This window comes from Vidua chalybeata, chromosome 6, assembly GCF_026979565.1.
Source record: "Vidua chalybeata isolate OUT-0048 chromosome 6, bVidCha1 merged haplotype, whole genome shotgun sequence".
Taxonomy (NCBI): domain Eukaryota; kingdom Metazoa; phylum Chordata; class Aves; order Passeriformes; family Viduidae; genus Vidua; species Vidua chalybeata.
This window is the reverse complement of record NC_071535.1, coordinates 45,921,562-45,938,380: the sequence shown is the minus strand read 5'-3', so window position 1 is coordinate 45,938,380 and position 16,819 is coordinate 45,921,562. Positions and strand designations below refer to the sequence as shown.

Genomic DNA, 16,819 nt, shown 5'->3' with positions numbered 1-16,819 from the left:
ACTGTGCACAAAGCACATCAGGCATTAGTGGTATTGCATCAGTCTGTATCAGAAAATTAAATATACCTTATGAGGTAAGCCCTTCCTACACATTGACCCTAGGATCAAGTGTAAAACCAGGAGGGAAGGAAACTTTATTCTTTCTCTCCTCAGTTCCCAGATCCTGTGATTAAGTGCTCCCAGAGCTGAAGAAAAGAAGGGAGGAAGGGGAGGACTCAGACAGGTTTCTTCCCCTCACAAGTTTTAGTACCAGCCAAGCAGAAGCAGCTAAAAACTGAAAGACAAAGAGGAGCAGATTCTTCATAATAGAGACAACCAAACTAGGAGAGACTGGTGCTCAGTACCTCCAGTCCAAGCAGGCAGCAAGTTGGAATTTCACATGCAACACAGCAGTACATAGAGAAGTGATATACATCATGTATAATGTTCTCAGGCTGTATGTATGACATCTGTCTGGTCTCTGCATCACTTGATCGCTGCTGTGGCTGCAGCCAGCATTTCCCTGATTTTGCTAGTTTGATTGCTAAAACACCAGCTCATGTACTAAACTGGAATGAGAATCTACTGCTTGATCTGTAGCATTAAATTACTGAGATGAAGTCATTTACAGGCTGTTTCTTTCCTGTTTAGTTGCTTTGAAATAAATTCCCTGTTACCAATGAAGTTTCAACTGTCAGCTCTCTGGATCCAGTGATACTATTGAAAAGAGTAGGGTATTTTAGTTTCCTTTTCTTCCTACTCATTAACTTTTTCCTTCTTTTCTTTCTGACTGTTTCACTTACAGATGAGCTGGCTGGAGTTCAGAAAACTCTCAACAGCACAGTACAAAACACCATGGGCACTCATTTTTCCCTTGGACTATTCCATAAATAAGAATCTTTTGATACCTGGATAGTCACACAGATATGTATATAGCATCAGTGCATTCCACAGCTGGTCCTGACCTAATATCAAGTTTTAGTTCTGATTTTATTCATTCCAGCAGCTGTGATGATTTACTTGCTTATTAACACACAGCTATCATTTAAATTAAACTGAACACACATCTGTTAATGATTATTTTCTTTCCCCTTCTCATTAACCATTGTTTCAGCTTTTCTACAATAAAAATCAGGGTTATCCACAAATTAGGATATATCAGAATAAGGGGTAGTGGGTGTATCTAAGCCATTTTGTTAATCTTGTTAATTAACACAATTTTGTTAATGCTTGATGTGATGGAACATACCCAACCTTGGTGCTTTATAAGAAGGCAGCTGGCTTCAGATAATCAGAGAGGAATCAGCATTTTGTTTGTTTCAAGCCCTTTCTAATTTATTCTTGTCTAATTTATTCTAATTTATTCTTGTCTAATTTATTTTCTTTTCTAATTTATTCTTGTTTAAGTAATGTGTGGAGTAGGATCCCCTCGTACTCTACCTCTTTTGACTAGATACCTACATGGTATCTGGTATTGGCCATGCTGCATCCCAACCAGTGCAGAAGAATGTGTTCTTGGAACCAAATCATTGGAGAGAAAAAAAAAGTGCCACCAAATCTGAGGGTGAAATAAAGAACTACCCATTAATCTTATTTCCTCTTAGGACACTGGTTATTATTTAAGTTTCAAGTGTCTGGAAACGTATCTATACATGTGTGCTGTAACAACCAAATAGGGATTTAAATATTTCCTTCACACAAGGCCCCATACTGTTTTTTTACCAGTATTCCTATGATCTCCTGGACCAAAAGTAAGTCCCTATTTGCAAAAACATATGCACTAGACCATGTTCACAGATCCTTTCCAGCAGCTTCTCTAAATGTTCTGTTTCACATTTAACTGAAGGCAGTGTTGCAATTAGGCTGATCAGCTCAGCTGGGACAGCCTACAGTGTTGCCCATGGAAAACAGCTAAGGCTGCCAATTATCATTTTCAACAAAACAAAAAAAAAATGGAGAGATAATTTTGCTTTGGGATATTTATTTTTCATTTGGACACAATACATATGATAAAAGAATTGTCATTACTATTATGGAAACATGGACTAAATGCTTTTTAAAGGTCAGTGAAGTACACAGGATGGCTAGATATGTTCTGATATAATCACAGAAAGATGATGAAGGCACTGAGTTGAGATTTAGATAATTTGGATTTGCTTCATGGCTCTCTCACAATCTCCCAGCGCAACCTAGGCAAGGCACTTAGTTTCACTTTGCTGCAGCTCCCTAGTCTAACAAGAATAATAATATTTTCCATTTGTCTTATCTAATTAGACAGTAAGCTCTACTGGTCAGCTACCTCTGCTTAGCAGGAGTTTTATACAGAATGAACATCCTCATGGGCTGCCTGCAGGGGATACTGTAATACAGGTATAATAAATTATATAACCCATTGTGATTTAGTATCTGGCACTGAGACTTTTAACCTCAACTATCCATGGAATAATGAATGACCTTTTTCAGGGTAAGCATACAAATATAGATACCTGCTAAACATGTCCAAAAGGCAGAGAATTCAGGCAATTTAGCTCCTCAAATATAGATCTTAAGCAATTAACCTAAAAGATAATTAGGATTAGACCCTTAAGGATCAGCTGGGTCAACATTTGAGCATTGAAGTACTTAATCAGACATAAATCTCTTTAGCATAGAGAAATGGTCTGTTCAGGTGTACCCACAGAAGCTGCCTGAAGTCAGAACCATGATCAAGCCAGCACAACTGATGAGTTTGAGTGGCAGAGCAAAGTGGTGCCTCAGCTCCTGCAAGGACCTGCCCTCAGCAGGAAAGCACAAGCAGTGCAGTGGGGTTAAGAGCACACAAGCCAAACATTTTGTTAAAATTCACAAAGATGATGGATATGGCTAACAGCTCTGATGCACATCAGAACTGTATGGCAATTCCAAAGGGAAAACCAGCAAAGATGGATTCCTAATTTTGTATCAAGATAACCCATAGAGATTTGCAGTACAGCTACATTATCCAGCAATGCAGGACAAAATACCTACACAAAACACCAATGGAAGTCCATAAATTAACCTTCTCAAGTCAGACTCCTGGCTTATTTTCTTTGTCACTGGTTCAAGCCACTGACAACCCATCAGAACAAAGCTGCCATTTTCTAACTACAGCTGAGCTTGTAACAGAGGGACCTCACTCATACAGTCTTGAGCAACAATGCTCACAGAAATGTTAAACAAGTCTTACTGAAGCAGGAAACACTGTTTGCCTACTTCATTCAACAATTTGCATCTATATTCAGATGTAAGATTATATATACCAGGTTGCATACTTATCTCAAGAAGTCCTGTTGCTTTGATTTCCCTAGGGAAATCTAATAATGGAAAAGTTTCTCTTCTTTCACACTGTAGCAAGTAAGAATCAGTGTAAATACCCATTTTTTGTTCACTGACATCTTAGAATGACAGCTGTAAAATTCACCCATCTATGGATTTTTGCAGAATGCATAGAATGGTTGATGTTTACTTTTATTTTTTTTCTTTACACTCTTAGATTTTCATATTATTCTATTCCTCTGAACGCAAAGAAATAGGAATGGGCCTGTTTCTTAAGAGACTAAGGAAGCACTGTACATTTTCCTGACTGTACATTGCTACTGAGTAAAGAATATCTGCAGTTGACACCAGGTAATTTCTTTCAAGTCAGTAAATCTTGAAGCTTTAGACTACCTAAACTCTCAATTCAGAGACTTAATGTGGATCCTCCTGACTACTGCACACAGCTGTGCTAAAATCTCATTTAGAAACTGAACTTTGACTTCTGCTTTTGATCTCTTTTTCCCACCTGTCCTCTACTTCTCAAACCACTTGGTCTGTTCTCACTTCTTTCAAAGGTCATTGGCAAATGCCAGAGGTAACTAATTACTAACATTCACACCTAACACCGCTGCAGCCTAATACCAAAGAGCTTACAGGTGTGCTCTGACAAACCAATACAAATGTCATATGTGCAGAACACAAAGATACATGATCAGAGTCTCATCTGCTCTGCATCTTAGTGTATGAAATGTAAATATGCTGAAATGTCTCTCTGATACTGCTCACTTTTCATTCACTCAATCAAACTCTGTGGGAAATCTCATCCCTTGTCACATCATCAAACAGGAGCACTATTCCTAAGGCAAGACCTTCCACAAATATCCTGTGTCTACCACCGCATAAACTTCTCCTCCTCCAGTGCCAGTGGGCTGAGCTAGTCCTGCTTTCCCCCAGTTCATTTTAGGGTCCCCACAGTGCTCCATGCCTCCTGCAGTATCTCAGACGTCTTCCTCCAAACTGCCCACCCCAATAACAGCAGCACATGTCCTCAGCTAGTAACTGCCAAGGCTTTCCTCTTTCTGATGCTTTTAGGAAGCAGAGCAAGAAGTGCTCCCGTTGTATGGGAAATGTATCTTTCCAGTCCTTGCAGATCAGACTCCCAACAACCCCACATGAGGATGAGGTGCACTATGGGAGACATGAGCAAGCTGAGGCCCAAATCGCTCTTGGTCAAACCCAGCATGACCACAAGTGTCTTCAAGGAGATCTTAAGGATGTGATTTCAGAGTGGGTTGCAACAGAATACAGTACAGGCAGAACATTCACATCATCTTTACTACTGTCTGTAGTCATACTTAACATCCCAACTTTCTGTCATGCTGTGTGGAGCCAAAGAAAAGGGCAGGTCAGTGAAACCTGCTACTCACTCAGAGATACACAGCAATGTTTTGCTCAGTGGAGCGATGTCTAATCTCACATATGTAGGATATAACATAAGTATCTGCCAACCCACCATTATAACATCCCTAGCTGTTTCCCCAGCTTGGTTTAATCCACTTGCTCTTTTTTTTTTTTTGTTCACTCCAAGCCTCACTTCATCAGACTATTGTATACAGACTGCTGAAACACACAACGTATGCAACATTCTAGCTTCTACTTCTTGCTTTCCTTTTCTTTGCATTTCCATGTTTTTAAGCCCACCACAAATCTGTTACAACTGCCTGCAGACTTTGTTCCCTAAGTTTGTCTATCCCAGTTCTCTAAGTTTGTTTAGTGCTCTGAGTAAACCTGGTCTAGTGAAAGGTGTCCGTCCCTGCTTATGTCAGGGGAGTTGGAATTAGATGATCTTTAAGGTCCTTTCCAACTCAAACCATTCTGGGATTCTAGTGCTGGGGCTCGACAAATATCAGGAGGTGAGGGCAAATCACTCAAATGCATTATCTAGGGACTAGTGCAACACAGCCAAACAGCCTCCATCTTCCCTTCTTAAACACCTGTGTAAACAGACTTCAAAGCTCCTATTTCCAAATGGAATAAAACATTACAAGAAGTTAGCTAAAGCAAATGCTTCACAGGAAGATATGGCAGCTGCATCACACACGAGCTAGACAACTTACTCTATATGAGTGGCTGTCACATTTGTGGCAATGCCTTCTGGAGATAAAAATTCAGTTCCAAAAGCAACCTTAGCTACTACCAGGACCAAGGCCAGATCTTAAGTGTCAGCCAGGGAGATGTTGAAAGGAGTATAAGGACTTGATCTGGGAGCAATTGTTAAACACGGTGTGTGTCACAGACACAAGGCTGGGAACACTTAGGAGCTTTCCCTTTACAATTTAGATGGTAAATCCAAGCAATTTAGGTGGTAAGTGCAAGCTAGCTGCAACAAAACAATCCTCTTTAAAAAGCAGACAGGGCATTTTCAGGGCTGTTTTAAAAACCCAGAGATATTCTAGGAAGACATCGTTTTCATTGTGGCAGAACACTGTGCTGGGAACACCTGTAGAATAAGAAATGGACGAAGGAATGTAGCAGCCACACACCCTAAGAGCAGCCCTGGTTCAGCAATTCAGCAATTTCTTTCATTCAAGAATTTGTTTTGCTATCTGTGTTACCTAGAAAAACGGGACCTGGCCAAAACCAAATGCCTCAGCCCTAAACTTGAAAACACTTTCAAATACAGGTCAAATCAAACCAGCAATCTGGGGAAAGGAAGACAAAGGACAAACCTGCATGGTAAGGCTTTGCTCACAGAAACAAGATCTGCTACCATCATCCATTTCTCTTCCAAAGACATAGGCACAACAAAAACAACTCTGAAATCTCCCTGGTATTTACTGACAGTGAGAAAGTACCAATGCAATGCAATGTAGAAAGTTACACTAGACCAAATAAAAACTGAATTCAATGTGGACTAATGTGGCTGTATTTCAACCCTCTACAGTCGGGCTTATTCAGAATTAAAGTAGCTATAATCAAGTCTAACACAACTCAATTTTGAAGAAAATTGAGTAAAATAGAGGCCACACTGAATAGCTACAGTACAGAAAGGTAAGGACAGGAAGACAGAGTGAAATGCAGGTACCTGATCAGATCAAACTTCCCTATTCTCCTGTGCAGAGAGCTCCTAAATGAATTTGGATTCCTTTGCATTACTTAGCTTCATCCATCAAGTACAGTCCTTACGTCAGACACTGAGGGACACTGGATTCTGAGTGCTGTGCAGTGTGTCAGGAGGAGCAGTACCTGCAAGCATTTCCATCTCCCATGGATGCCCAGCTGGGGGTGGCTGAATGCATTCACCCTACTTGGGCAATGATGGCTGATCAAGGGATTCTCTGCCCTTGCCAGAAGGACAGATGAAGGACAAAGAACCACAAGAGATAAAATCCTTAAACTCCTCCAGAACTGAGGACTGACTGCCAGATCCCGACCTGATCCTGACACACAAGCAGGCACTGCTCACTGCTGGGCTAGGCCTTCAGGAAAACACAAAGTAGGTGATTAATTTTGCACATATAAGCTATACCATTAGACTTTGCACCCTGTGGGTTCCTGCTATATTGACATTGAAGCTGTAATCCATTACATCTGTCTGGGTACACGCTTCCTCCACAAAGTGTGTATTTATAGGACTGTTAAAAATGTCAAGGACTTTCACATTCTGACTTCAGCCTTGCTAGTTTAGATTTTCACTCACATAACTGACTTAATTTCCATTTATATTGTTCATTTTAGTTTCAAGACACATACATGGCCTTTACTAGCCTAGACCGACTAGTTCTGACTACCTAAAAATCAGCAGAAACAACTGATTAAGGCAAGGGCCTGGAAAAAGTCCTCTATTGAGGCTTGGAATCTCAGTCACTTAAGAGATTTGGGGGCCTGTGTGCCTTAACGCATTCTGTAGTTCCCAGGGAAAAAATTGTTGTGTGAAGCACAGTAAGGAACAGCCTTTTACAGAGGCATCACCAGATGACCAGCTGAACCACAGCTTCTCTTAATCTGAGGTTTGCCAAACTCCATGGTGAAGTCCTAGACTTGAGCAGCAAGTTCACCTCACTTCCTGGTCCTCAGCTGAACAGGATGCAAAATACACACTAACACCAACTACAGAAGGTATTCACTACTCCTTAATTTCACCTTTGAGTGGCATCAAACTGCATTTTGATAAAATACACCAGGGATGTGGCTCAAGCTTCTGTGAAATCATGGACAGCTGGCACCTTATTAATCTTTGATTTCACAGCAGTCTCCTTATGCTGGCACCTTTGCTTCCCGAAATCTCAGCTTTTGGAGAATTAATGGTTGGAAAAACCAGCATTGTCAAACCTGACGGTCTTAATTTTCAATTTAAACCAGAATCAACCACTTCAGAATCAACCTGTTTCTTGCCTGCATTGATGTCTCTGCTCTGGACTTCAGATAACTGGTGCCACTAGGGCAAACATTAGTGGATTGCTATCAAAATTGAGTGAAAAATAATTTAAAGATACACTACAAAAGATGCCTTCACAAAACTCTTCCTCTTCTCTGAGGAGTGCAAGGAAACCTACCCCACCACTAACAATTCCCTCCCTGCAGGTCTCAACCTCCATGGTCAGGAATGACCTGCAGCTCCTCAGAGCGATTATCAAAGCCTGTTTCACACACGACTCATGTCTCAGCTGTGTCAAGTGGGAAACTTCTGTTGAGATACAGGTCACTGCAGCATGCATTGCAGTAGCACCAGCATCACAAGACAGTAAACACTGCAGCACCTCAATACTCACACTCAGCAGGAGGCACTTGTTTTCTTTGATGGCACCTATGCAGCCCACGAAGCCAATGATCATGACAAACGTCCCTGTGACGATCAGTAGGTTGGCAGCAGACAGGGATGGGAAAGAAGAGGAGAGGGTGGCAAAGTTCCCTTGGGTAACAGCCAGCCAGATGCCTACACCAAGGATTCCACAGCCTCCCAACTGGAAAAACAAAGAGAAACAAAGAAACTCAGTTATTGTATCCAAGCAACCCCAGATATGAAACCATGCCAATATGGCAGTGGAGCAAACCAGCAGTCACACCTAATAAGAAATTATTTCTCCTTATGACATTTTCAGTAGGAAAAACAAAGGAGAAAAAAAAATATAGAGAAGTCATCAGTAAGATGCAACACTCAAAAAGTCACAGATTTCCTAAATCCAAGACACCAGGACACCTAAATCAGATACCAGGTCTTTTGCCCTCTAGTGAAAAATCAGACACTGAGTAAAGGATAAATTCCCAAAGGGTCAGCTCTTGAAGAGATTGAAAAAATCCGTGTCCTATTTAGGTACCCTAGAGAGCTGCCCAGAATAGCTGAAGCATTTTTGATTCCTCATTCTTCCCATCCCAATACACTGTCTCTCATCCCTGACCCATGCCATAAGCAAACCTTGCCAGAGCATACCCCTAGTAGAACACATCATACTTCTTAGTTAGCTCCTATTTAAGGTCAAGCCTCTCCTGGAAGCAAGAGAGCATTTAGAATGTAAGGCAAAGAAGATTTTGCATCATTACCTAGTCACACAGCACAGCATCACTTAGGTTTCTTTCTTTCCTGCTCTCCCTTTAAAATAACTAATTTTTATTGAGTTTATAATTGCACTTTATTATCCAAATCAATTAAAGGCTTGGAATGAAATTGTGTTCATAGAGTAGTAAGCCAGACATATGCAGGAGTATATCCACTAAGTACCTGCATAAAGTGGATGAACATAAGGCAGCTCATGAACCAGGGAAGGAAAAAGATAGAGTTAATCCTGGGGCAGAGCTAAACTTCAGAAATGAAACACAGAGGAGAAACACAAAAGCCAAAGCAATTTCTTATACTAATTACTAAGGTTGTCTTTTAATGCCACTGAATTCCTCCCCAAATAACAGGCAATAAAGGCAGCTGTGTTTTAAGGCAGCATTCCTCACTCCAGCTGCAAAACAGTCTGTTTTGTTCAGAGCTAAGGACCCAAACTATACCTCACACCAGTGTACCTCAGCTGCACAACCTGTGTGTCTCCACTGAGAGAAAGCAAACTCCAAGACACAGGGACTCAAATCCTCTCATTTAGGAGTCTTTGCGTATTCCAGGCATCCCCACATCATTGTATTCAGCCTTTCACAAGTATCCTCTTAGAAGCGCCATGGAGAGACGTCCATGCCCTGACCTGGAGCACTGGAAATACCTCCCCTCTATTCCCACTTACAGAGCATGATCGTTAACATTGTCCAAAATGATTAAAAAATAACCAAGGAGTGGAGGGGGAAGAATACCTAGAGAAGGTAACCCACAGAAAATAATTTAGACTAAGGGAGGGGATATAAAGAAAAGCTATCATCATGGCCCAAAGGGAAAAAAAAAAAAAAAAGGAATCATATAGGAACAAATTCTGTAAAGAGGAAATAAAACTCTGAAGGTCTACTGAACAGAACAGCATTGAAGGAGATGTCACAAACATCTAAGCTAAAACCAAACTGGTCAGAGTGCTGAAATAGACAGGAATAGCACTAAAGTGGCTGAGGAATGGGATGAAAAGCAGAAGTGCACTTCTGCCTCTTCAGCTTGGTGGATGTTTGCCTCAAGATCAGCCTCAGAGCTGCAGGCAGGGGGAGGCTGCTCAAACAGCCCAATTAAGCCTAATGAAGGCAGATGCCCAAGAGCAGCAGAGCCATGACCTTGCAATACATTTAGCTCTTATCTTCAGTTATTTGTTGTGAAGCAACTCAACAGCACCAATAAGAGGCAGCTTATTTCGTCACCTTTCATGCTCCCCCTGCTTCTACGCTGCTTTGAGTGGTACCAACACCTACAACCATCACTTGTATTGCAGGAGTTGGGTCTCACTGAGGATGCTGTAAAAGCAAGACCTGCTTGCCTGCTCCTCCATCATCCACTAAATTCTTATTGATGCACAATGCTTAATGCTTGAGACATTGTTGCCTGGATGTTTGAATTCAGCATCTTCTGACTCTAAAGTCATTCTTGTTTGCAAAAACTGGAAATTCACCAGTGGCATGAAACATCAGGAAACCAGGACACAGTTCATGCAAAATGCTATGACTGGGGCTACAGCCATTTAGATCAGAGATTAGTATTTCAGGTCAGCTGTTCAACAGGATTCAGAGATTCAGAGATACTTTGCTCTCCAGCAGCCCATTATATTCCTATTTTTGAAGAGATAATGCACAGCTCTTCCTTAGGATGACTGACCAAACTTGAAATGCACAAAGGAATCGTTTGAACATGAAACCACCTGGCTCAAATTGGATTTCATAATGTCAGTGCACATTACTGAAGACTGCTCCACCTTTGTTCAGCTCTGCTCCTTTTCCCACACCAGAATATCTACTCATGGTCCCAAATAAATTTACTAAGCTGTCACACCAGGCACACCCAGGAAACAGAGGCTGTTCTTAGCTCTAGTCTAAACTGCTCTTTAAAGCCCCCCCTTTCCCCAAGGAGCAAAGCACACTGATGCAAATCTCCATCCAGTGGCCTTTTAACACTCAAGCATCTGGTTAGGGAAATGCTTAAAGAACCAGACCCACCAAGACAGCCACAGGAGACTTTCCAACAATAGCCAAATGTTTTCTATTCCAGAACATTCAAAAAGCTTGATCCTCTGCCCTCCATCCTGAACTGAATTGCAATGTAATTCCCAGTCTGAGATGCTGGCATTAGAGACATCACATTTACTTATTCTGGATCACAGCCAAGAGCAAACAGTCATAGTTGGTTCTAGGCTGCATGTCTGTTTTTACTTCCTCCTCTTGGTATCTAAGGCATAGATAATTTTAAATGGTTATTTACGATGTTCCCTCTCCTCCACTTTTTCTCTCCTTACCGCCATCCCCAACACCCAGCCCTTTTTGTGTGTCAAAGAGTGTCAGAAGCATAGTGAGGAAATGAAAAGTTTTGACAGTTTTCTGGGCTTGCTGATATGTGAAATTAAACAAAACCAAAACCATTAACAAGGCTCGTTTTGACAATCTGGGGGCTTCTGCACAAACAGTGATACTGTCACAGTTAAAAGAGAAACCATTAAGATAAAAAAAAATTATAGAGAAGTCTACAGCTTGAACCTGATCTACTGGCAGCCAAATGAGAGTCTGTATTAACTCCATTTGGTGAGTGCAGAGTTGACTTTAAATTAAAAAAAAAAGGTCCCCTTCAGAGATGCCAGGCTACTGACAATAGTGTTTTTTAAAATTCCCTTGTGAAATGTTTAACACATTATTTGCCTAATTTTTCATGATAATCCACTCTTTTGCAAGCAAGGCATCTCATGGCAAAACATGAAACAAAATGCAGTTCTCTCTAACTTTTTTTTTCCAATAAACATTGCATATTTTTTGCAAAGTCTTTTATTCTAAGGTGAAAACAGTGAGATACCAGAAGGAATATTGTCCCAGCCCTAAGACATGGGATATTTGAGTTAGGTGTTTGCTCTAGGAAAGACCTCAGTGTAAATCTTGAAAGGAGTGTTTGGTGAATCTGTGCCTGAGCTGCAAAACTGTGAGGAAAAGACAGAAGCAGTGGGTTCTTTGCAAGCCCTGGACTTTGCAATTGGCTGTGGAAGTAGCAGAATATTCTGCTCAAGACAAATTTCTCGCAAATTTATAGATCAGAGTCAAGCAGTACAGCAGGTGTCTTACTCTAAAAGCAAAGATTATCTGTCTCTTCTTCCCCAAGAGATACACAGAGGCGTGTACTTGCTCTCTTGGCAAAAAAACTGCCTACGGAATTAGATCCTCCAAATTGTTCTAATGGGCTAGAAAATAAATTATTCAGGCTTCAGTGCCTATATTTAAAATTTATCTTACAGTATGATAATCAAAGTAATCCCAAACAGCCCTGGATATATGCTTGTTGGTGGAGAAAATTATTCTGAAGTTACAGCTACACACTTAAAATACTGCAGGAGAAATCGACTCATTGTTCATAATAATGGTGCTGGCGTCTTTAAGTGGGGTTTTTTATTGGTTTTATTACATGGAAAATACATCTAATTGAGGTTTCTTGTATTGTATCTGATTAGGATCTACTCATCACACTTCCTCTTTTAGTCCCCCCAAAACAAATTTAAAAAAAAAAATCCTTGTGTGTTAAGAAATACACTGATAACAGAATTGGAGTGGAAGATATGACCAGTTCCCTTGGAGTTTTTCTCCCCCAGTCTCTACATATTTAAACTAGAAGGGGTCTCTCAATTCCCCTTGCATGAATATGCCTCCCCTGCTAAGTCCAGAGTTAAAGTATACAGTGAAAAAACTAGCATGTAAGTATCAACAGTAGTGATGTGAACATTAACCTGCAAATGTTCTTGTAATGTCAGGCACACTGAAATTACTGCTGCTTTCAGCTAGACACAGAGAGGGGGTGGGAATGGAATACATGTGTATATTGACAGGATCAAATGAATCAAGATTCTTATATGGAGAAGCAGGAGCATGGGTGTAAGTGCAGAGGCTGCAGCACCCCACATAAACCCCTGTGAATTACCTGTCTGTGCAGCTGTTGCCCATCCAGGAGGGAGTGGCCACTTCTGGAATACACCTTCAAACACATTGGCTACTTGTGGAAAACACCTTCCAGAGGCAGTTCATGGCCACTGGACTACTGAAGCCCTCGTAGCCATCCATCTGCACCACACCATCATAACCGACTGCCAGTGTGCAGCACAACTGAAATTGCAGGTGGTGCCCCCCAATGTGGATCAACTCTTTGGCAGAGCTCATGAGACATAAAGTAGGTGTGTCACCTCAGTGTGGCACAAGCTGCATTTCCTTCACTAGCCAGAGGTCTGAAATTTAACATATATGGGATGGTAGAAGCACATTTCTGCCCTTAGAGTATTAAGGCTCTGTAGTATAGAACTCTGTAGTGTAAAACTAAAGGATATACACAAAATTCCATCCAAAATGGCCATGATCTGAGTTGTGTCCTTTTAGCCAGAATTTAAAAATAACTAGGAGAAAAAAAAAAAAAAAAACAAAACACAAAACACTTGAAAAAAAGATCAGTTAGTAGGGACCACACTCCTGGGAGTGAAGAGAGTGGAACAATAGCACTCCCTAAACACCAGTATGGGATAGGAAAGGTGAATAGAGGATCGTTATTCATTTTTCTTAAGATTAAAAAAGTTAGAGGCTATTTGGTCTGCAGATTGAAAACAAATAAAGTAAAGTACTTTTCCACAAAACATTTAATTAAATTCTGGAATTCATTGCCACAGAGTTTTGTGGATGTTGAAATATATGCAGGTTCAAAAAGGGATTACACAAATCAAATGAGAGCAAGATATCCCAGCATTTCTTATAAATGATATTTTACTTGGAGCATTTACAGGGGAAGACCTTAAACTATTAATTGGAGGAACTGATTAAAGTATCCTGCCTTGTTCCTCCTTTTTTCTTATATTCTCTCTAAGCATCCCTGACCACGACCTAAAACAGGGTAATCAGCTAGATAAAACCTTTTCAACATTACGGGCATTTGTTTGTTCTCCTTACCTCACCCTCTTCTGCCACTAGTTTAAATGTTCACTTAAAGTTTGAATTTGACTTTTTCTTTTTGCTTGCTTATTTGACTTGGCATCAGCCTACTTTCAGAGACAGGGTTATAGATATAGATACCAATCAAGGAGTTAAATCCCTGTTTCTCCTTACCTATATATCATATCCTTCATTTGTATCAATGAATACATAGCTCATTTCAATGTAAAATTTCAAGATTGTTTCATTCATTGAATTTATCTTATTTAGAAACAAATTCAAAATCCTTATCTCCCTCAGATCCACTGGACCTAAAAATGCTGTATTTCTTTTCCTGTCAGCATGCAGATCCTGTTCAGCTGTGTGGATATTCTCAGCTCAGTCAGAGAGAAAGAGAAAGGTTTTCTAACCAGGCAAGAGCCTGGGAAACAGTTGGGAAAGAATGTAAATAATTCTCTAATCTATCTTGTTATTCACATTGTTTATAGATATGTCCTGCCACTGTGCATCATTCACTGCCCACCAATGGTGTGGGATGTTTTTACTCTAAGACCAATGAAATTAGTCTTCTCAAAGTTCTCTATATATAGAGCGGTACATTTGAAATAAAGGAGAGTTCATTTTCTTAGCCTTCTGATCTGGAGTTCTTTGTTCCCATCCTGCTCAACAGCGTCACAGCTGCTTCTCAGGAAGGGGAAAGGGAAAGGTAAGTGCATAACTGAGTAAAGCACAAAGCATTTCAAATGCCATTTGCTTCAGCTTTACATATAAGCAGTAAAAATTTAAAAGCTGTATGAAACTAGTTGTTTGGCCCTGCCATCCCACATCCTTTTCAATTTCCTTAGAAATTATTTCTGAATACAAAAATCTCACATTGCTATATGGGCCATTATGTAGAAAAGCAGCAGCCAAAAACCTCCAAGAGCTGCAGGCCTCCATCCCCAGCTGGTGTCAGCAGCACAGCTGATGGGTCACCACTCTGAGCAACAACAGCCAAGGATCCAGCCTGACTGTCCCACTGCACATTTTCTTCTGAATTAATATCCTGACTGCCTCTCCTTTACAAGCCAGTGTCCTGTCAGTAGTGTAACACAGCATGTAGCACTCAAAGTAGGTGTGGCATGCCATCTTCCATGAGCCTGAACTTGATATCCTTCATGACAGGCAAGCAACTGTTACAGGAGCACAGGTATCTGTGTGCTACAATCCCAATCTGTGCTCTGCCAGCATGACATTCATGCCCTCACTGCCCTCTAACTCCACTGTGTCTTGTCAAAGGTTAGAAGAAACACATATCAATAGCTCACATTGCTGTTTTCCTTCCCTTTAGTGCCTTCTCTCCTACAAACAGGCTTTGTTTTATTTATATTGGGATACTATATTGGATATTCCTCCCAGTGCATGAGCCTGACAAATGCCAAGTGATTTTGTCAAGCTTAAAAGGAGCTCTGAAGTCCTGTTTGTAAACTACGTGGGCAAAGAAACATCACAAGAATGGCATTCCTTTTCATACTGTCAATAATGCAAACATTCAAAATGCTGCATTTTCAGTTATCCTAATGCAGATTGAGCCTCAGGAACTTAAGCCCCAAGAAATTCAATATTCCTTCTCAGTTGAGTTCCATCACTAAATTGCAGTATCATACAACTAAAGTAAATTTGGGGACAATTGAAGATGCCAAAAGACAGAATCTCATGCTGACACCCCACCAGTGGAAAAGTGAATAAAGAGTCATTCAGGTAATCCCTGCTGTTTTATGAGCAGCTTTCTCCTACACACTTGTTCCTCCAAATCATAGCTAGCTATCAACTACAGGTATAGAAGAACAACTGCCACATTTATACCAACCTAAAATGTGATGGTTTCCCTTCACGGGCTCAAAATTCACTGAAACACTTAAATGTGTGCTCAATTGCATCCTTATTCAGCAATGCAATAAAAGAATGTGCTTAACTGCCACTGACCTTAATTAGGCTCTTTTTGTAGTGCATTGAATTGCCCTGTGCTGCAAAGCTCTGTCACTGAGGATGTAAAAACTTACAGAAATAGAACAGTTGAGAATGACCTATTAAGGCAGCACTGCTGATTAAACATAATAAAAGAATATTAAAAAGTGGTGATTATCAGTGTCACAAGCATCTAATCTGGTAACTTGCCTAAATTGTAATTCAAATTAAAGATTATGAGGAAAGCAGTGAGTTAATGACAACTTACTGAAACAGAGCAAATGCATGAGTTCGAAAAGTAAAAGGGATGAATACACTACCACTATTCTTTCCAGGTTCTAGCTTTAACTGCTGCCAAACCAAAAGTGTTAAAGCTTTTTCATCTGATCCTCAAATATAATTTCTAAATCCACCTGGGATTACTGTAATGAAATAGATACAGTTGTAATGAGGAATACATGCATGAGGTCTGGAATCAGAATCCATCAAACGAAGACAATCATTTAACAAAGAAGCGGAAGTGGAAGAAAAGTGGGTGGGACGAGGAGTCTGTGTTCTGTTCCATCCCTACAGCAATAAATAACTTCTAAAATTCCTTTGTAGCGTAACCTGGGAAAAGACCAGATCTAGAGCTAGAGATGCAGTTCTAGTCACCTGTTTTCATATACCTAGCACTAAATACTGAAAGCAATAGAAGCAAATATAATTGTAAAGTTTGGGGGAGTTATAAAACACAAACCCTGTGATGTTGTAAAGGCGATTGCTGACAGAGAATTTTACCTGAGCTATTTGGCGACATATTGAAAGAAACTGAGAATAATAAACAGTGACTCCAGAGCCCATATCTTAGTTCTTTGGTTTAGCACAGATTTCCTGTGTTAGATAAAATAAGGATTATTCAGTATCTTTAGTGCTTTTCTCTCCCCTGGAGATACTGGATGGATTTAGAATAAATGGTAGTGAAATACGATTATATGAATCCCATAGAAAACCAAAGATAAAGAAACAGGCTCCTTACAGAACACAAAGATGGCAGAGATGACCATTCTATTTCATATTAGTTAAAAGTTTTTAAAACATGTTGTAACAAGCACAATCTGCAGAAAAA

The 16,819-nt window shown here is 40.3% G+C and overlaps 1 protein-coding gene across 27 annotated transcripts in view; it reads right to left on the bottom strand.

Moving 5' to 3' along the window:
• Positions 1–16,819, bottom strand: part of TSPAN4 (tetraspanin 4) — a 411,890-nt gene that overhangs the window by 56,156 nt on the left and 338,915 nt on the right. For all 27 annotated transcript variants that reach the window (XR_008431354.1, XM_053944928.1, XM_053944930.1 and 24 more), the window contains one exon: positions 8,028–8,219. Coding sequence is in view for 26 of the 27 variants with exons in the window: in XM_053944928.1 (XP_053800903.1) it covers positions 8,028–8,219 (192 nt within the window). In the remaining variant the exon portion in view is untranslated. The remainder of the gene's footprint in view (positions 1–8,027; positions 8,220–16,819) is intronic.